Below are 21,929 nucleotides of genomic sequence, written 5' to 3' on the forward strand. Positions count from 1 at the left end.
AAGGTAAGATTACAACAGAAGACATCCAAGATTCCTTTCAACAATAAAATGTAATCTTCTTACTATCTACTTGCTTGAAAGTATGCTGAGTGGTAACCCATGAAACTATGTGGAGCTCATATACAAACCCTGAAAGGTAGGAAGCCATTACCATCGCTTCCACTTTGCAGAGAAAAACCTGAGGCACTGAGTTGGTCATGCAGTGACTTCACAGGTTGATCAGGAAAAGAGCTCAGATCTCACACTTTTCTACACAAGGGACTGTTATTCCAAAGCACTATGGCCTAAAAATTCTGAAGCCTGAAGACTTTTAGACCCTCTGGAAGAGTGGTCAGTCTCTGGAGTCAAATGAAACGCTTGTAGGGGCAGAAATATTCAAAATAGGATTGGGAAATTGGGCTTTTCACTGCACTGCTGGCCCCCAAAACCAGCACCACTCTGACAGGAATAGCCATCTTCTTTTGATCATCCTGCATTCGGGCCTGTTGACTCCAAAACTCTCAGAAGCCTATTCCCAACTTTCTAGAAGTTAGACCCTATACTACAAAACAATACACGGAGCCCTCTGGATGCTCTGCTCCCCAATCCCGTGATGTTGGGCATTAGAAAACTCGGTGTCAGAGCTCCTGGGGACCCCTTCCAGCTGTTGCCACAATCTTTTTTTTGTTTTGTTTTGAGACGGAGTTTCGCTCTTGTTGCCCAGGCTGGACTGCAATGGCGCAATCAATTCTCCTGCCTCAGCCTCCCAAGTAGCTGGCATTACAGGCATGCACCACTATGCCTGGCTAATTTTTTGTATTTTTAGCAGAGATGGGGTTTCTCTATGTTGGTCAGGCTGGTCTCAAACTGTGGACCTCAGGTGATCCACCCGCCTCAGCCTCCCAAAGTGCTGGGATTACAGGTGTGAGCCACCGCACCCGGCCTGTTGCCACCATCTTTAAAGTCCTTTCTACTCCTGCCCTCAGACTCTCAGAGAAGACAGGTACTTTCCTGGATACCTTGCCACCATTCCAATTTCTCTCCATTTTTAATCTCTCTTGAATATACTCATGCACATGACTTGAACATTTCTTTAAGAAGAAACCAAAACCTCAATTTCTCAGTTTTTGATAGACAACTTTTCTAAACCATGAGTCTGTTAGTTATACTGAAATCAAACATTACATTTAGGCTTCCTAAAAATATCAATCGCCCCAGCACAATGCCTCCTTTTGCTCCCACTTGCCCATCCTCCAAACACACATACACTTCAGACTGTCATTTAGACACTGGAGTGTATAATTTAAATGCCTTTTAATAGCATCTACTAAAAGGACATTTGCACATGACTCCTCACTTTACTTCAGAGCTATGAAGTATGATCCACACTGAGGCTTTTACTGAATTTCAAGGCTAAACAGGAAGTTACATGGATGGCAAATACCAGCAATATAATTCAGACAGGAATTTAAAATGCATTCGACTTGTCCATAACACGACATCTTTTTCCATAACACGACATCTTTTTCCATTTCAGCAAAAGTCCTTTTAGTTCATCTTGCAACCCAGTGCCTGGTATGTATGAGTTAAACACTAAACATCAGTTCAATGACTGTTAATACATCTTACTCTTAACATACAAGTTAGAAATCTATTGTTGTAATTTTGGCCATAATCTAAATCTATTTGACCCTAATATAAATGCCATTTGAATCAATAGCAAATAACAGGCAGCTGCTTGCATTCAAAGTATACATCCCTCCGTCATTTGAACTGTTTGAAGTTGGTCTCCTTTGGAAGACAAATGGTTAGCAGCTGCAAGTTCAATCACAAAGCGCTTGGTAGGAAGTCAGAGAAAGAACCAGAGGGAATCCAAGTGCTATTTCATACATTAATGGAATTCCTTTCCAACAAATATATTTCATTTCCTTTGGGGAAACTAATCCGGACACGCCCTTTGAACTTGGTAAAATGCAGGATTCTTTGGGAGAAAGAATCTAGTTTAAAGGACAGGCAAAGCTGGGAGAGTAGCGGAGTCACTCCATTTCTCACATTTCCATTCTGTTCATTTTTTTAAGGGAAGAATGTGGGGCATGGGAAAATCTAACAGGCAACCAGTCTAAAAAAACTGGATTAATTAGATGTCTGATGCTGAACGTTACTTCCTTTCTTTGTCCCTCATTTTCTCCTTTGTGGAATAAAAGGGGGCAAAATGAAGGGGAAAACTGAATGACCTCTAGACCAGCACTAATAGAACTTTCTGCAATGATGAAAGCATTCTAACCCATGCTGGTCCAATATAGTAGCCACTAGCCACACATGGCCACTGAGCCCTTGAAATGTGGGCAGTGCAACCTAGGAACTGATTTTTCAACTTTAATTTTAATTAATTTAAATTTAGCAGTTTTGGGAAGTGAAGCTCCAGAAAGACCTCTGGCATTTTACACAGTCTTGAGAGGGCCGTGTGGAAAAAGCATGCCTATCAGAGTAGGACAGACCTCGGTCTAAACTCAGCTCTACCACCTACTAGTTGTGCAACCTTATGAAATTACTTAACTTCCCTGAGCTTACTTTTCCTTATTTGTAAAATAGAATACTATGATCTTTCTTGCAGAATTTTAGTGCAAATTCAAGATAATGAACGCAAAGAGACCAGGTAGGCCTTCATAAATGGTAGCTATTTTTCCAGTTGTGATGTCCTCTAGGGATACAAGTTCCATGTCTTCTGACTTACCCTACTCTCTTTTCTGCAGTAGGATCAATTCTTATTGCCCCACAGATTAACAGCAGTGGTCCTACAGATGCATCCTTGTCTGTCAAGAAAGCAACTTGCTCAGGAATTGTTCCCAGGTCCTTCAGCTGAGGGCAAGCCTCCGGTAACCCAAGTCCTCTGTGCCTCAGGAACCACTGATTTCCGCTCACCATTTCCGCTCACTGTGTCCCCTCCGGCTCTCACCCTCCTTCAGGAATTTACGAACTCTTCCCAGGGATTGCATATCAAGCTGATTCTTTGTTTAACGTAACCAAAACACCTGTTGGTGGTTTCTGGTACTTTCCTCACTACCTCTCCCCTTGACTTCCCCTAATAAATGTTATGCCTTCCTTTTTAATTGGAAATGCTTTAGAATTACTTTTTTTTTTTTTTTTTAATTATTCAGTGATTTAGAACACAAGAAACAGAAATGCAGCAAGCTACCTTTATGGCTAACCCAGCATTCACTTAGTTACCAAAATAAAACAAGGCAAAAAAGACCGTTTTATAGAAGGAGTATTCCAGTAAATATTAAAGTGTTGCAATCTCTAAATATAATGTGTTAAGAACTTAGCCCAATATTCCACTGTTTTTTTGCTTTTTTCTGAGACAGAGTCTCATTCACTCTGTTACCCAGGCTGGAGTGCAGTGGCGTGATCTCCGCTCACTGCAACCACCACCTCCCTGGTTCAAGTGATTCTCCTGCCTCAGCCCCTGAGTGGCTGGGACTACAGGCACACGCCACCATGCCTGACTATCTGCTGGTCTTTCCTTTAGTGAACGGTACCTTTCCTTGGCTCCAATGACCAAGTTTTATATTTATCAGTGGACACAAATGAGTGCCTGATTAGCAGGATATATTTTCTATTATTAATAATTACTGGAATGTTACAGCTCTCTTCTGCCTGTTTTCCCACCATCCTAAAGACTCCAAGAAAGAGGAGCTGAAATACAGGCTGGCATTTTGGTAGAATTTGTATCTTGATTTGAGTAAACCATTAAACAAAAGGTTTACAGTGAGCTTAGAATTCTTGCTAACTTCTGAGGCCTCCCCTCCCTGACATAAGAACATTCTTGAAGACTGTTTACTAAAGGGCAGTATGAAAGCAGCAAAGGGGGCAAATAATTCTGACTCTGAGTCGACTCTCAAATGGGCTGAGGGTCTGATCTAATTTGTAAAACTAACCTGGATATACAAATTATAATTCAATAAAGAAGGAAACATAATTAACCTGGATTCACACAAACCTGTAAAACAACAATGATTGACTAATTTCATGTCTTCTCTCCACAACTCCCCAAATTTCTAAATTTAACCTGAATCTGGAACCCATGTGGATTATGCACTCAATTTCCACTTTGCCTGAAAAGTAAATGCATTTAAGAGCATTCGAGATGATGAACCCTTCTGGTAACAGCTAAACTCAAAATAGGTCAATTCCAGAAAGGCATCCATTTCAAGGGGACTTTCGTCTGCGGTTATTTTGAAAACCACTGCTTTTAAAACTGACATTATGAAGCTTAAAAATAGGCCCTCCTACTAAGGATCAAGGACTAAAATACCCTTTCCTCCTTGTCCCAGCCCCAACCCCACAACTTTTCTTTATTCTCTTTTCACTCAACCACCTAGGAGAGTGAGGATATAGAGGGGTAACCTTTTCCAGAGCTTCAGATAATTACTTGAAAACAATTTTTTTAAGGATATTGCATAGTTACCAAAATTTAATGTTGAGTAAACTTGGAAAACTGTCAAACCAAGTAACTTTCCCAAATGAAAACATGTACTGTATGTAATATGTACCATAAAAAAATAAGAGTAAAAGCTCAACCACCTCCATCCACTACAGCAGTGTGAACTCTGGCAAATTCACACCTCTCTAGGTCTGGTTTCCTCATCTCTCAAATGAAGGCCCAGGTCTAGAGAACCTGTTAGGTCCCATCCAGCCCTAATAAGCTCTGCTTCTATAAATCTGGGCAGCTGCTTCCTTTTTTCACAACTCCTTGGAAAGAACAGAAAAGTCCCTGGCCCAAAAGGTCCTTGAGAAACCTCGTTACACTTAGTAGTGTTCCCGAGACACAAGAACTGCTACTGAGAGCAATCCAAGATGAGACAGCTATAAAATATCTATCACATTGAAAAGAAAAAGTTTTGCAGATGACACTAGTAAATCTACAAATGCATATATATTCAATTAAAAAACGTTACTAGATAGAGTAAGTGGATTTAACAAAGCTGCTGGATATAACCAGTTCATACAAAAACTATAGTCGAAATGGAAAATACAAACTTAAAAATGTTCGATAACAACAGCATCAAAATGTTACATATTTGAACTATTAACTCAGGACGCAAGAGAATTATTAAGAAGAAACTATAATACCCTAAAATGAGAAAGAGGAACACATGAATAAATGGAAAGATACCCCATGAAAATTGTTGTTTTCCTTAACCTTACCAAATTTAAAAATATATATGACTCTCAAAACTACGTAAGAGTGGGTTAAAAGTTTTAGTAGATAAAAATATCATAAAGACCAAGGTAAACCTGAAAATACAACAGATAGATAAATGCATCATGTTTAGTAAACTCCAGTAAGATACTAGACTTCACTGTGGAGAAAAATTAACTTAGACATACGCCTCATACCGAGCATATTAATTCCACATGGGAAAAAGAGTTAATCACAAAAGGGGAAAAAAAAGGCTAGAAGAAAATGAAGCCACATATTCCTGCTAGTTGTGGAGAGATGATAGATGTTAAACTGCTAATGAAAAGTATGCTATACATAACGCCCAGTCAAAAAACATGCTTTTGAATAGTTAAAAATGAAATTTTCTTAATACATTACACACAATGGAACAATGTAGTAACCACATCATTTATAAAACTTCAAAATACAAAGCATATAAAAACTACTCAGAAATACTTTAAAATGATCAGAAAGGAAGAAAAATTTGCATGTGACTTTTCAAAATGTTCAGCCTGGAACCACAAAACCACCTCAGCCTACCTCTCCAGCTTCATTTCCTTCGACCCGAACCAATGCACCCGTCACACTCAACTACTTGCTAGCTTCTCTACACATCCCAGGCTTTCCCACTTGTGTGAAGTTGCTCATCCCGCGCTCTTCCTGCCACGCCCCCCATTCCGGTGGAATCCTAGCCAACCTTCAAGACCCAGTTCAAATGTCATCTCCTCCATGAAGGCTCTCTTCATCTCCCCTCCTGGATGCGCACACTCCCTCCTCAGGCCAAGCTCCAACAGTGCTTGCTTTGTAGCTTTTCTGTGGCACTTTTCTTACTCTGCAGCCATTGTTTCCTCCTTCTTGTGCTCCTAAAATCTACCCCCTACACTCTCATATTAGATTTTAAGATCCTTGAAGGCTGAGATAATGTTACTCATCTTGAGTCACCTACCTGCAGCTCCCAGAATAGTGATTTACATTCAGTAAGCATTCAATAAATATGAGTTTAAACTGAACTGATGCAATTCAAAAATATAACAATTAAATGGAAGCAAGTTGACCTTTAAAGGAGCCCTTAAACTGCCTATTAAACTATCAAAAACCACTAACTGAAAAAAAAAAAGTCCTGAGGCTTGAGGAAACAGTTGAAATATACATTGTAAATTGGTTCAATCTTTTTTTGGAACATATTCTGTTAATATGTAACAACAGCGGTAGCATGGTCTATTGCCTCTGATTTGGTGGATGAATTCATCTAAAAGCAAAACAAAGTAAGTGGACTCAAAAACATTCACAAGCCTATCATTAAATAATAAAAATCTGGAAGCCACCTAATAATCAACAAAGTGTCATTTGCTTAGCCAGATCCTACCAAACTCTACTCTTCAGCCAATAAAAATGACAAGGATGAGGATTATGTCCATGTGTAAAAATCAGGAAAAAAATCAACTGAACTCAACTATCCAAAAATGTATATAATGGAATAAACAAATTTAAACCGGAGAATATAATGTCTATAGGTTTTTTCTTTAGAAGGTATTCATACATTCAAAAATTTTAAAGCATTGTCTTTAAGCAGGCAACTATTCAAAGCGAGGGGGGGGGGCTCAAGGTCTTTCTACCTTGTCCATTTTCTCTTCAACCTCCAGGTAACCTCTTCTTAACCTGACTCCCCTCCTGACATCAGAGCAGGATGCCCCTGGGAGTTACACAGCGAAATCAGAGTCAGGATCAGCACTTTTAGCTTTTGGCCCTTCACGGGATTCAGAAAACACCTGCTATTTCAAAACAAAACACTATTCATCTTGGGAGGAGAAGACAAAAACTTAGCAAACAGGTAAGCGAGCCTCTAAACAGCTCTCTTGGGATTCTGAGCAACAAGGGCACAGGACATGAAGTAAAAACACAATCAAGTTGCAGTAAGAGACCAGGACGATTTTTCAAAATTGGCAGTTTCTGGAAGTGAACAACAGAAACAAAACTGGAACCCTAAGCTTTCTTCTCAGGTTTGCCTCATTTTGTCCCTAGTCTCTGTGTTCTCTGGATTTGCTTTCTCAATGTGTCAGAAAGATTCACCACTGCTTGACTCATACTTCAGGGGGATGTAGTGGAATATCCACATAGAGAAATGCTAGCAAGAAGTTCCAAAGAGGGAGTTAAGAAAAAGTGGCTGGGCACAGTGGCTTACACCTGTAATCCCAGCACTTTGGGAGGTTGAGGCAGGTGGATCGCTTGAGCCAAGGAGTTTGAGACCAGCCTGGGGCAACATAGTGAGAACTTGTCTTTAAAAGAAAAGAAAAGCTAGCAGAAAAGGGTTTTTTTGCTAGTTTGTTTGTTTAAACGTATTTTGATGTTCTCAAATCTACCAATAATGATATATCGAATCAGCAATGCTGTACACCTAGGGGTTTAAAAAAGTATGTTTCCTAATAAGAAAAAGATTCATAAAGTAGATTTAGTGAATAAAAATTATATAGTAATATAATAAAGTACTTATGCAAGAAGACAAAACCTCAGCATCATGCTCAAACCTGCACATATACCCCCTGAATCTAAAATTAAATACAAAAACAGCTGGGCGATAGCCAGGCATGGTGGCTCACACCTGTAATTTGGGAGACTGAGGCAGGCGGATCACGAGGTCAAGAGTTCGAGACCAGCCTGGCCAACAAGGTGAAACCCCATCTCTACTAAAAATACAAAAATTACCCGGGCATGGTGGCACATGCCTGTAGTCCCAGCTACTCAGGAGGCTGAGGCAGGAGGATCACTTGAACCCGGGAGGTGGAGGTTGCAGTGACATGAGATCGTGCCACTGCACTCCAGCCTGGGCGAGAGTGGGAAAAAAAAAATAGCTGGGCGTATTGGCACGTGCCTATAGTCCCAGGTACTGGGAACCAGAGGCTCTGGGGAGGAATCACTTGAGCCTAGAAGGTGAGGCTGCAGTGAGCCGTTATCACACCACTGCGCTGCAGCCTGGGTAACACAGCAAGTGAGATCCTATCGCAACAAAAAAAGGTCAGGGGGAGAGGAGAGATTGCATTTAATGTGATGTGTATCATAAAATGTAGACAAGCAGCACAAAGGAATCTAGGGATGGGAAAGAGTGAATATTAGTTGACATTAAAGGACATAAGGCTTGGAATGAGTTTTGCTTTGGGGGTACTTTTTAAATATATTATAAATTTTTTTCAAACATACAGAAAAATTGAAATAATAAAAGTGAAACTCGAACTAACTAAACAAAACTGTGAACATTCCGTTCCATTTGCTTTATCCACTGTTTGTGTATGTTTGAGTTTTTTTCCTGAACCTCAGAGTAAGTTTTGTGCATTATGTATGAATATGAATTCTCCTACATAATATCTGTACCATCATTACATTTAAAAAATTAGCAATACAGCCAGGCACGGTGGCTCATGCCTGTAATCTCAGCACTTTGGGAGGCCGAGGCAGGCGGATCGTTTGAGGTCAGAAGCTTAAGACCAGCCTGGCCAACATGGTGAAACACCGTCTCTACTAAAAATATAAAAATTCTAGCTGGGCATGGTAGCACGTGCCTGTAATCCCAGCCACTTGGAGGCTGAGGCACAAGAATTGCTTGAACCCGGGAGATGGAGGTTGCAGTGAGCCGAGATCGCACCACTGCACTCCAGCCTGGATGACAGAGTGAGACTGTCTCAAAAAAAAAAATAAAAATTAGCAATACTCTACTCCCATTTCCCCAACTATCTCAACAACGCATTTTATAACTATTTTTTTATCTGGTACACAATTGGGATTCATGCAGTACATTTGTTTTTCTGTTTTGTTTTTGAGACAGGGTCTCACTCTGTCACTCAGGCTGGTGTGCAGTGATACAATCATAGCTAACTGCAGCTTGGACCTCCCAAGCTCAAGTGATCCTCCTGCCCCAGCCTCCCAAAGGACTGAGATTACAGGCGTGAGCCACCGTGCCCAACCCATGCAGTACATTTGATCTGTATGTTTCCTTAGTCTCCTATCCTAGAACAGCACCACTCTCCCTTCTTTCCCTTGATATCACCTTTTCTTTGAAGTCAGGGTCCCACTCTCTTACCCAGGCTAGAGTACAGTGGCACGATTACCGCTCACTGCAATCTCGCCACCTGGGCTCAAGCAATCCTCCTGCCTCAGCCTCCCAAATAGCTGGGAGTACACGCATGCAAGTACCACATCTGGCTAATTTTTGTATTTTTGTACAGACAAGGTCTCACCATGTTGCCCAGGCTGGTCTCTAGCTCTTGGGCTCAAGCAATCCTCCTGATTTGGCAGGTCTCCCCAAGTGCTGGGATTACAGGTGTGTGCCACCATGCCCACTCTTATACTGACTTTTTTTTTAGATGGAATCTCACCCTGTCACCCAGGCTGGAGCGCAATGGCATGCTCTTGGCTCACTGCAACCTCTTCCTCCTGGATTTAAGCAATTCTCTCACCTCAGCCTCCCGAGTAGCTAGGACTACAGGCGTGTGCCACCACACCTGGCTAATTTTTGTGTTTTTAGTAGAGATGGGGTTTCACTATGTTGGCCAGGCTGGTCTCGAACTCCTGAGCTCATGATCTGCACGCCTCGGCCTCCCGAAGTGCTGGGATTACAGGCGTGAGCCACCGCAACTGGCCTATACTGACTTTTTAAGAGACTAGGTCAGTTGTCTTAGATGAATGTTCCACATCCTAGGTTTGTCTGATTGTTTCCTCTTGGTGTCATTAACTCATTCCTCTATCCCCGTATTTGCTATAAACAGGAAGTTAGGTCTCAAGGCTTGATCAGATGTAGGTTTGGACTAGATGTGAAGGACAAGCAGCATATGAAATATCTAAATCAACATGATTTATCAACATTTACAATTTGCTATTAAGAACAAAAGGAACCATTCAGCCTTCTAAGAAGGAAGAAATCAAAAGCTGGGATCATTGACACATCCCATTTGTATAGCATTCCAGTGATCATAAAGTGCTTTTTTCTTTTCCCACTCTTGCCTCCCCATAAAGTGCTTCCGTGTATGTTATTTTGGATGATGCTCTCCCACCCTACTTCCCTCATGGGTTTCTTATTATCAACCTTACTCTACTAATGAGGAAAACCAGGCTCAGTGAGGTTAAGTGATATGACCGAGGTCACACCATTAAGTGTTACAGGCCGGGCGCAGTGGCTCACGCCTGTAATCCCAGCACTTTGGGAGTCCAAGGCGGGCGGATCACGAGGTCAGGAGATCGAGAGCATCCTGGCTACACAGTGAAACCCTGTCTCTACTAAAAATACAAAAAATTAGCCGGGCGTGGTGGCAGATGCCTGTAGTCCCAGCTACTCGGGAAGCTGAGGCAGGAGAACAGCGCGAACCCAGGAGGCGGAGCTTGCAGTGAGCCAAGATTGTGCCACTGCACTCCAGCCTGGGCGACAGAGCAAGACTCTGTCTCAAAAAAAAAAAAAAAGAAGTATTACAGGCCAGGCATGATAGCTCATGCCCGTAATCCCAGCACTTTGGGAGGCCGAGGTGGGCAGATCACCTGAGGTCAGGAGTTTGAGACCAGCCTGGCCAACATGGTAAAACCCTGTCTCTACTAAAAATACAAAAATTAGCTGGGAGTGGTGGTGTGCACCTATAATCATAGCTACTTGGGAGGCTGAGGCAGGAGAATCACTTGAACCCAGGAGGCAGAGGTTGCAGTGAGCCAAGATCACGCCATTGTACTCCAGCTTGGGCAACAAGAGCGAAACTCCGTCTCAAAAAAAAAAAAAAAAAAAAAAAGGCCGGGCGCGGTGGCTCACGCTTGTAATCCCAGCACTTTGGGAGGCTGAGGCGGGCGGATCACGAGGTCAGGAGATCGAGATCACGGTGAAACCCCGTCTCTACTAAAAAATACAAAAAATTAGCCGGGCGCGGTGGCGGGCGCCTGTAGTCCCAGCTACTCGGAGGCTGAGGCAGGAGAATGGCGTGAACCCGGGAGGCGGAGCTTGCAGTGAGCCGAGATTGCGCCACTGCACTCCAGCCCGGGCGACAGAGCGAGACTCTGTCTCAAAAAAAAAAAAAAAAAAAAAAGAACTATTATAACTAAGTGGGAGAGTGATATAACTGAGCATGGCATGGAGTTGCTCAGAAAAGACTACACACATGGGAGATGAGCTTTATGTAAGATCTTGAAAGATGGGTACCATTCGGGGCAGATACAGTGTCTCACGCCTGTAATCCCAGCACTTTAGGGGGCTGAGGCAGGCATATCACCTGAGGTCAGGAGTTCGAGACCAGCCTGGCCAACATGGTGAAATCCTGTCTCTACTAAAAATACAAAAATTAGCCGGGCATGGTGGTGTGCGCCTGTAATCATAGCTACTTGGGAGGCCGAGGCAGGAAAATGCGGGAGGCGGAGGTGGCAGTGAGCCAAGATCATGCCACTGCACTCCAGCCTGGATGACAAGAGTGAAACTCCATCTCAAAAAAACAAAAGGGCTGGGCACAGTGACTCACACCTGTAATCCCAGCACTTTGGGAGGCCGAGGCGGGCAGATCACGACATCGAGGCCATCATTTTTAAATTTTGTACTAAAAATACAAAAATTAGCCAGATGTGGTGGTGCATACCTATAGCCCAGCTACTTGGGAGGCTGAGGCAGGAGAATCGCTTGAATCCGGGAGGCAGAGGTTGCAATGAGGAGAGATCACGCCACTGCACTCCAGCCTGGCGACAGAGTGAGACTCACCTCCAAAAACAAAACAAAACCAAAAAATGGGTACCATTTATTTTATTTTAGGCACGACAGCGGACGGTGGAGAAATATCAGTACACAAGACAGTCACAGTCCCTGTTTTCACAGAAGCTAAAGTGTAGTGGCAAGTATAAAACAAAAATAAAGACATGCAAGAGGGCCAGGCGCCTGTAATCCCAGCAGTTTGGGAGGCCGAGGCGGTGGATCACCTGAGGTCAGGGATTCGAGACCAGGCTGGGCAACATGGTAAGACGCCGTCCCTACTAAAAATACAAAAATTAGCCCGGCGTGGTGGTGTGCACCTGTAATCCCAGCTACTCGGGAGGCTGAGGCACGAGACTCACTTGAGCCCAGGGTGCAGAGGTTGCAGTGAGCCAAGATCATATGACTGCACACTCCAGCCTGGGCAACAGAGTGAGACTCTATCTCAAAAAAAAAAAAAAAAAAAAAAAAAAAAGCATGCAAGAAAGTGGAGGAGGGCATTCCAGACAAAAAAAAAAAATCATGTCAGCAAGACCAGACAGATGCAGGAAGATAAGAAACAGTATGCTGGTGGCACAGTGAGGAGAGTAAAGAAAGTGGTAAGTGGACCACAGCAGGTGAACCAAAAAACAGAGGAAAATCAAGCTAGATAGGCAAGGCAAGGCCAACAGCTACAGGAGTCCCCACTTAAATGTAGTTCTGCTTTGACAATTCCAGTTACCCACAGTAAGTACAGTAACCACATTCATGTAACTTTCATTACAATATATTGTTATAATTCTTTTTTATTAGTTATTATTGTTAATCTCTTACTATGCCTAATTTATAAATTAAACTTTATCATAGGCATATACTGCATAGGAAAAAACACAGTATATGCAGGGTTTGGTACTATTGATATCTGTGGTTTCAGGCATCCACTAGGGGTCTTGGAACGTATGCCACTCAGATAAGGGAGGACTACTGTACTCCACCACAGTATCTTCTTCCTTCCTTTGAAAGGTGCATAAATAGGTGAAACTGGAATTCTGTGAGTGTTTATATTCAAACAAGAGTCCCATATATTTCCTTGCCATGGGCTAAATCATCTTTAAGAATTTCTTTGCTATTACTGTATCTGCTGTAACAGCAGCAGAGATGTTCTTCCCAAAGACACAGGCTTAAGCAGGCCTTTTTCACATGAAACTGTTCTGAAAGATAGCACCAGTACTAGTTACTGCGTCAACTACCCAATTGAAGCATCCAAGTTCAAAACTACAAAATCAGTGTGAAACCACTTCAAAAGCTCCTACTTAACAGGCCAGACATGGTGGCTCACGCCTGTAAACCCAGCACTTTTGGGAGGCCAATGAGGGAGGATTGCATAAGGCAAGGAGTTTGAGCCCAGCCTGGGCAATATAGCAAGACCCTATCTCTAAATTTTAAAATTAGCCAGGCATGGTGGTACATACCGGTAGTCCTAGCTACTTAGGAGGCTGAAGCAGGAGGATTCCCTGAGCCCAGGAGTTCAAGGTTATAGTGAGCACCAATGCACTCCAGCCTGAGTGTCTGAGCAAGATCCTGTCTCTTAAAAAAAAAAAAAAATAAATAAATAGTTCCTAGTTATCATGGTACACATCTCAGAAAGAGCCATAAGAGAAGCACATCAACCTGTCTCAACCTTTCTTCCTCCAGGGCCTTCACACTCTAACAGATGTGTGTTCCTTACAAACCTGGCAGAACTGCTGTTGCTATGAACTACACCCTGAATGCACTAAGTCTGAGTGTTTCAGGGTTACATAGAAACAATTCAAAATCCAAAATCATGAACACTACTAAGGCCAAGTAGTGAACCCTCCTAAGGTTATTCACCACCTTATAGCCTTCAAAGAAATTTTATACATCTTCAAAGTATTCCTCTGAGGTAGGATCTAGTCAATCATTTAATCAACAGATATCTACTGAGTATTTTCTATGTGCCAGAATCTGTTCTACACACTGAGCAATGAACAAGGCAAAGCCCCAACCATCATGAAGCTTACACTTCGGGTGGCAGAAGATAAATCCTTATACACGATGCAACATCAGTTAGTGATCAGCGCTACAAAGAAAAATAAGGCAAAATCAAAGGTTAGAAAATGACAGGGAGTTCTGTATTAGAGTGATCAAAGATGGTCTCTGTGAAGAGACATTTCAACAGAGGGGTGAAGGAAGTGAGGAAGCAAGTCATACGGTATTTGAGAGATAAGCTTTCCAGGCAGCAGGAATGGCAAATGCAAAGATTCTAAGATAAGAATGTGCCCAACCTACAACCCAACAGCACAAAGGACAGTGTGGCTAGAGTGCATGAGTGAAGAGGACACTGGAAGAGAACTAAGGACCTGATCAGGTAGGGCCTCTTAGGCCACCATGGTAAAGATTCTGTAAACAATTATCACCTCCACTTTACAGATAAGGAAACCAGGAGTCAGAAAATAGAAAGGACTTGCCCAAGGTCAAAGAAAAAGTGAGATCTTGAGAGGTACCCTGCCTCACTAATGCAACTGGATTAACAGTATTGTTTTAAAGAAAGAGATTAATAGCCAGTGCGGTGGTTCACGCCTGTAATCCCAGCACTTTGGGAGGCCAAGGAGGGCAGATCACAAGGTCAGGACTTGGAGACCAGCCTGACCAATATAGTGAAACCCTGTCTCTACTAAAAATACAAAAATTAGCTGGGCGTGGTGGCAGGCACCTGTAATCCCAGCTACTTGGGAGGCTAAGGCAGGAGAATCGCTTGAACCTTGTGGGGAGGGGTTGCAGTGAGCCAGGATTGCAACACTGCACTCCAGCCTGGGCAACAGAGTGAGACTCAGTCTCAAAAAAAAAAAAAAAAAAAGAGAGAGAGAGAGATAATATGCCTTGTCCTGGAAGGAGAGACAATGTACCCTAAGACCCAGCAATTCCACTTCTGAGTACATTCCACAGGAAACTCTCTCACAACATCCAAAGGAGACAAGGATGTGCAAGGATGGGCATGGTCATGACTGTCTGAGGCAGCAAGGGGTTGGGAAACAACAAAGATGTCTAATTTTAGAGAAATAAATAAGTAAAATGTGGCAGGTGCACATGAATGCTCTACAACCAAGAGAAATAATGAACTAGACATATATTGTATAGCATCATGAATAGAGCTCAAAACAAAATTGGTTAAAAAAAGAAACTAAGGCCAGGCGCGGTGGCTCACGCCTGTAATCCCAACACTTTGGGAGGCGGAGGCAGGCGGATCATCTGAGGTCAGGAGTTCAAGACCAGCCTGACCAACATGGTGAAACCCTGTCTCTACTAAAACTACAAAATTAGCCAGGCGCGGTGGCGCATGCCTGTAATCCCAGCTACTCAGGAGGCTGAGGCAGGAGAATAGCTTGAACCTGGGGGGCGGAGGTTGCGGCGAGCCGAGATCATGCCATTGCACTCCAGCCTGGGCAACAAGAGCAAAACCCCATCTCAAAAAAAAAAAAAAGACAAAAAAAATAGAACAAAGAAGAAACTGATATAAAATTTAGGGATGATCATTGCTTCTGTTCAAATACTCCTGGTTCACCAGCACAGTGGCTCATACCTATAATTTCAGCACTTTGGGAGGATGAGGTGGGCAGATTGCTTGAGCCCAAGAGTTCAAGACCAGCCTGAGCAACATGGTGAAACTCCACCTCTACAAAACAATCAAAACTTTGCAGGGCGTGGTGGCACACGCCATTATACTCCAGCCTGGGCAGTGGGAGCGAAACCCTTTCAAAAAAAAAAAAACACACACAAATACTCCTGGTTCTCCCCCTTCCACGAAGGTCACTGCCCTCCTTGAAGGTCAACATGGCCACATGATTTGCTCTGGCCAAAGAAATGGCAGCAAAAATGACAAGGCTCACTTCTGGGCCAAACTTTAGGAGCCGAATGTGGCTCTTCACAAGATTCCCTCCTCATGTAGGTATACTTCAGAGACGATGCCTCAATCAGCCTGGATCCCTAAAGGACTCCAATCTACAGAGCCTCCTACTGACCTGAAAGTGTGTTAAATTACTGAGATTTTGTGGTTGTTACCTCAACATAACCTATTCTATCCTGTCTATGAAATGCAGATTTCCAGCACAATAACATTTTAGAATCCTAAGCAGATACATACAAAACCATCCTTCTACTTCCCAAGGGTATACACATAACCAAACTAACAGGTTGAATTATAAAACCATATAAATACCTTAGAATGGCTGAGTGGGTGACTAAAACAAAAGGAAATGGGGAAAAAAGGAATGAGCATAAAGGGGAAAAGAAAAGGAAAAGACATGTTTTATTAAACCCATTGTGCAAATATTAGAAATTTCATTCACTCATTGATTCAACAAACATCTATGGACCTATCATGTGCCAGAACTATTTTGGGTGTACTTACAGAGTGGTGAGTCAAAAAAAGGCAGTGCAGGCCTGGCGCAGTGGCTCACGCCTGTAATCCCAGCACTTTGGGAGGCCGAGGCCGGCTGATCACGAGGTCAGGAGATCGAGACCATCCTGGCTAACACGGTGAAACCCCATCTCTACTAAAAATACAAAAAATTAGCTGGACGTGGTGGTGGGCGCCTGTAGTCCCAGCTACTTGGGAGGCTGAGGCAGGAGCATGGCGTGAACCTGGGAGGCGGAGCTTGCAGTGAGCCGAGATCGTGCCACTGCACTCCAGCCTGGGCGACAGAGCGAGACTCCGTCTCAAAAAAAAAAAGGCAGTGCTGTGCTTAAAGTTTATAGTGTACAGGAGAGACAAAAATTAAGAACGCCCCAAAAAAATTACAATGATTAAGTCTTATTAAAAGCTCAGGTGAGCGCCAGGCACAGTGGTACCCACCTGTAGTCCCAACTACTCAAGAGGCTGAGGTGGGAGAATCACTGGAGTCCAGGAGTTCAAGAACCAGCCTGGGGAACATAGCAAGACCCCCGTATCAAAAAAAAAAAAAAAAGCAGCAGCTCAGGTGACATGACAAAGAGGGACCACATTCCTCTGAGATGTTTATAAGCATCTCAGAGGAAGTGACATTTAGGCAAATAGGTGAAGACTGCTTCCTGCCTACCTAGGGAAGGAGAGGTGATTCATTCCAGGCAAAGGGAACAGCATGTATAGAGGCCTGCAGTGCGTATAGACCATCCCATAGAGGAAGTGAAAGAGGACTAGTGTGGTGGAAGAAAGGAGTGGCAGGAAATGTGGTTAAAGAGATTGGTGGGAGGGGGTGGTGGGGACAACAGGCAGATCACTCAGTCTCATAATCCAATATAAGGAGTTTGGATTTTGTGTAACTGCAATAGAACCAGAAGAACATTTTAAACAGAGGAATAATATTATCTTATTCTAACACTTACAACCAGGCCGGGCACTGTGGCTCACACTTGTAATCCCAGCACTTTGGGAGGCCGAGGCGGGCAGATCACGAGGTCAGGAGATCAAGACCACGGTGAAACCCTGTCTCTACTAAAAATACAAAAAATTAGCCGAGCGTGGTGGCGGGCGCCTGTAGTTCCAGCTACTCGGACAGGCTGAGGCAAGAGAATGGCGTGAACCTGGGAGGCGGAGCTTGCAGTGAGCCGAGATTGCGCCACTGCACTCCAGCCTGGATGACAGAGCGAGACTCTGTCTCAAAAAAAAAAAAACACTTACGACCCTAGTAATATGCTCATGTTTCTGCAAAATATGCAAAAGAAAGCTATTTTTGCATGATTTTTCTTTGAGGACCCCTACAACTTGCATCAACTTCAGGTCCCGTATTACCCAACTCCATCTCTGAATTGGGTAAGGGCTATGTTACAGGTAAGCACAGGTGCCAAGGGAAAAGCAACCTTGCCAATTTGGTACCAAGAGTTCTTTACTGTCAAAATGGATTTTCTTCCTCTTTAGTTCACGTCGTCTGATAACGTTCAAAATTGTGCCCTGGTCTAATCACAGAAATCATGAAAGCAACAGAATTCTTTCTGCTGGTAGCCCAAGATAGGGAATATTTTGCTTGAGGAACACTCTCAGAAGTGAAAGATGAAGATGTGTACAGCTTTCCCTCCCAATAGTGCTACGAAACACAGGGAAACAGTCCCTGTTTGTCTTGGGCTGCCTACACAAAGATGCCTCCTATTATAACACAGCAATGAGTCATAGAGGTAGACACAGATGGTACAAAAAACCAAACTAGGGAGAGTTGATTGTCCAGAAGCAAAGGCACCTTAACACATAATCCACCACCATGAATGAAAATCACCTTCCAGTTTCCTTCGGTCCAACACTTAGGCAGTAACAAAGGCACCAGCAGCCAACAGCTTTGGAATTTTACTATGTACTACATCATTTAATCTTCACAACTATGCTAAGTAGGTTCTATCATTAGCCCCATTTTTGCAGATGAAAAAAACTAAACCTAAGCCTTAGACTAAAAGACTTGAACCAGGTCACAAAACCACAACAGAGGCCGGGCTGTAAACCCAGCACTTTAGGAGGCTGAGGTGGGAGGATCACGAGGTCAGGAGTTTGAGACCAGCCTGACCAACCAACATGGTAAAACCCTGTCTCTATTAAAATACAAAAATTAGCCGGGCATGGTGGCACGTGCCTGTAGTCTCAGCTAGGCAGGAGGCTGAGGCAGGAGAATCTCTTGAAGCCGGGAGGTGGAGGTTGCGGTGAGCCAAGATCGCACCACTGCACTCTGGCGTGGGCAACAGAGCGAGACTCTGTCAAAAAAAAAAAAAAAAAAAAAAAAAAAAAAAAAAAAAACAAAACCACAACAGAGCTAGTCTTCAAACTTAGCCTGACTCCAGAGCCCTTACCTTTTAACCACTGTTTGGATTCTCCCAGTCCCATCCAAATTTTTCTGCCACCAAATCTGGGGTAGTTTCTTCTCATCCTGCTTCTACTGTTTTAATGAAATCTCTCCTCCTTGAGAGAATACAGTTGTGGTGTCACGATTACAACGGAATGATAACAGGTACTTCTACTCAGTATCCACTTCCAAATCAAATAGGAAAGGATCATCAGGCCACAACACTGAGCCAGAATCCACTGTGGTCAAAACCTGTCCTAACAACAGTCATGACTTTCAGTCTATTTTAAGAGGGTGAAACACTGTACACTAAAACTGAACAAATGGGCTGGGCACGGTGGCTCATGCCTGTAATCCCAGCATTTTCGGAGGCCAAGGCAGGCGGATCACCTGAGGTCGGGAGTTTGCCACCAGCCTGCACAACTTGGAGAAACCCCATCTCTCCTAAAAATACAAAATTAGCCAGGCATGGTGGCGCATGCCTGTAATCCCAGCTACTCGGGAGGCTGAGGCAGGAGAATCGCTTGAACCCAGGAGGCGGAGGCTGCAGTTGGCCAAGATCGCACCACTGCACTCCAGCCTGGGCAACAAGAGTGAAACTCCGACTCAAAAAAAAAAAAAAACAACAACAACAAATGTTTGCAATGCAATAATGCAATCCAACTACCTATACAAGTCAGTATTATGCAAAATAGACCCCAGAGGATTGAGAGGGGACTAAAGAAGAGAGTCTGTTGGGAGCAGGTCTGAAGAACACAGCTGAACACACACCACAGGTCCACCATGGACCTTGTGATCATTACAGGAATGGAACAAGTCATCAAGCCAACAGGTCCCTGGGTTATTAAAATCTAGAGAAAGTTGGCTGGGCATAGTGGCTCATGTCTGTAATCCCAGCACTTTGGGAGGATCGCTAGAGTCCAAGAGTTCAAGACCAGCCTAAGCAATATAGCAAGACCCCATCTGTATAAAAGTTTAAAAAATACAATTTTCCAACAATCTAGAGAAACGAAGGGAGGTTACAGAAATCACCGAAGAGCAGAAGGTCCAAGCCTACTCTGATTTCATCAATTAGCTTCCTAAACTCTGCAGTGTGCAGGTAAAAGATTAAGAACCTAATCTTTACTGAAGGTTGGGCAAACAACAACCAAAAAAAGGCAAAAAACATAATAATAACAACCTAATCTTTTCTGGCTATTTCTCTAGCTAGCTAAGCAGCTTTCCCTCACATAGTCTTGTCCCTTACCTAGAACCCGAGAGAGTTGTGGGAGCTCAGAAACCCCCAGGAAACAGCCTCATGATTATTTAACGAAATAAAGTGCTCGTTTGTGCGCAACGCTGGAAGCTGCAGAGATGGAGCACCTAGCATGTGGTTTCTAGGCCATGGTGTTCACGCCTCAGGTCAGGAGTTTAGGGGCTCCTGGTGAAGTACGGAAAGCTAGGAAATCATTAGTGAGAAAATGGTTTGTTCAATGAATGAATGAAGAGTAGGATGAAGAAGAAAGCCGCTTTCTTGAGCAATTTCCCAGGAAGGCCAAGTACCGGGAACCTCCAAAGTCAGCAAGGAAAAGCCACTAAGTCCACACGGACTTCCAGCACGCCCCCGCTGGCCAGGCAGTTGGCCTGCAACAAGGCACTCAGGCCCCACAGGTGTCAAGCATGAAGGTGAGGATGATGCTCCACACTTAATACCCTGAGCTGGTCTCAAAAGCACAGATGCGATCTTAATTCTTTCCAAAACATTAGCCTCCTCTCCCCGTTACAGGCCAGACTCCCAGATGATCACATTTAGAACAGAACTGGGGGGAGGCAGGGGAGACGTGCTAGCTTTTATTTTCTTGGGAGTACAATGGCCAGGAACCACTAAAACGGTCGGGAAAAGGGGTACAGAGGGGTATCGAGACCCGCGGGATCCGCTAACTGGTCTGAGTCAGGAGCACAATCAGTGCTTAGTCTCCGATGCCTCGGCGGCCGGGAGTTTCTCGCCCCCTGCCAGCCCCAGACATACGTGACAAACCAGAGCGGAGCCTGGCGCGCGCTCCTGCTCCCCGGCTCGGGCCTCCCCGGCCGGGCCCCGAGGTTCACCGCCCGCCCCATACTTACTCCGCAGAGCTGGTCCCGTTAACTGCAGAGCCGTCGGGGGCCGGGTTCAGCTGGATGGGCGTCGGCTTCTTCTTGGGCATATTTGGACCCGGGTAACGCGCTTCCAACTCCGGGGGGAGGGCAGCACCTCTCGCTTCCTCCCGCTGCGCTGCCCCGCGTCCGCTGCGCAGGACCAAGTCCGGGCCGCGGGCCCCGGGGCTGCCTTCAGCGGGTGCGCCCCGCGCGGTCCCGTCAGCACCGAGGGGCCGGTAGCGGTCTCAGTGGACCCCCGCCCCACCCGCCCGGGACTCGGCTTCGCGCGCAGAGAGCCGAAGGGCTGCCCTGCAGGAGCGGAGCGGGCTGAACGTGAGGTTCGGCAGCCCGGGATTCCCTTCCTCTCTCTCTCAACCAGCCAGTCCCTCTGGCTCGGGCGGCACAGCCGCGCGCGCACCAGAGCCCAGCTCCAGCTCCTGCCGGGGAAAGTGCCGCGGCCGCCGTGCTCCTAGCCGCTCCGTGAAGCGGCCCTGGGAGGGACTGGGGGCCGGGGGAGGGGCGGGGAAGGGGAAGCCTCGCCCCCTACCCGGGATGCGGCGCTTTCCACACTCCCACTCGGCTCCGCCCCTATTGCCTCGCAGACAACCAATGGGGGCAAGCCTCGGCGGCAGATGACGCGGAAATACGTCACGGGAGCGCGGCGCACTGCCCTGGCGGCGGGGTCCGTCGCGGACTCCACGGCGCCCTCTGTCGCCCCGAGGCAAGCAGGTGGACCCAGTTGAGAAAAAGTCTGTGTCGCTGTGTGGTGAGCTCCTCCAGGCCAGGTGCTGCGCGCCCTCCACCTCTGCAGTAACCGGCCTGCCCCCGACCCCCCTGTCCCCAAGCCGAGTCGTGTTGACGGAAATGAAATAACAAAATAAATAAGGAAAAGGACCCCTTCCTGTGTCCAGAGGAGAGGCAGCGTGGGGAATAGGAAACTTGTCGAGAGACTCCTTTGAGCCCAACAAACTGTCGCATATATATTTTGTTTGTTTAATGGTAATACTACTGAGAAGGGTGCAAGGAAATGGATACTCAGTGCTGATGAGATTGTAAATTGTTGCAACCGTTTTTGAGAGCAGATTGATTTTTTTTTTTTTTTTTTTAGACT

General features: G+C 44.8%; 1 protein-coding gene across 2 annotated transcripts in view; it reads right to left on the reverse strand.

The window, feature by feature from the left end:
* The window catches only part of MAP2K1 (mitogen-activated protein kinase kinase 1), a 102,018-nt gene extending 80,583 nt beyond the window's left edge, over positions 1–21,435 (reverse strand). Inside the window, exon 1 of one of the 2 annotated variants that reach the window (XM_055278073.2) lies at positions 20,807–21,435. In XM_055278073.2, coding sequence (XP_055134048.1) covers positions 20,807–20,886 — 80 coding nt within the window. In that variant the 5' untranslated portion in view covers positions 20,887–21,435. The remainder of the gene's footprint in view (positions 1–20,806) is intronic. The other variant, XM_063638948.1, reaches the window with a different exon arrangement.
* Positions 21,436–21,929: the final 494 nt, after the last annotated feature.

This window comes from Symphalangus syndactylus, chromosome 5 (assembly GCF_028878055.3).
Source record: "Symphalangus syndactylus isolate Jambi chromosome 5, NHGRI_mSymSyn1-v2.1_pri, whole genome shotgun sequence".
In the NCBI taxonomy this organism is placed as follows: Eukaryota; Metazoa; Chordata; class Mammalia; order Primates; family Hylobatidae; genus Symphalangus; species Symphalangus syndactylus.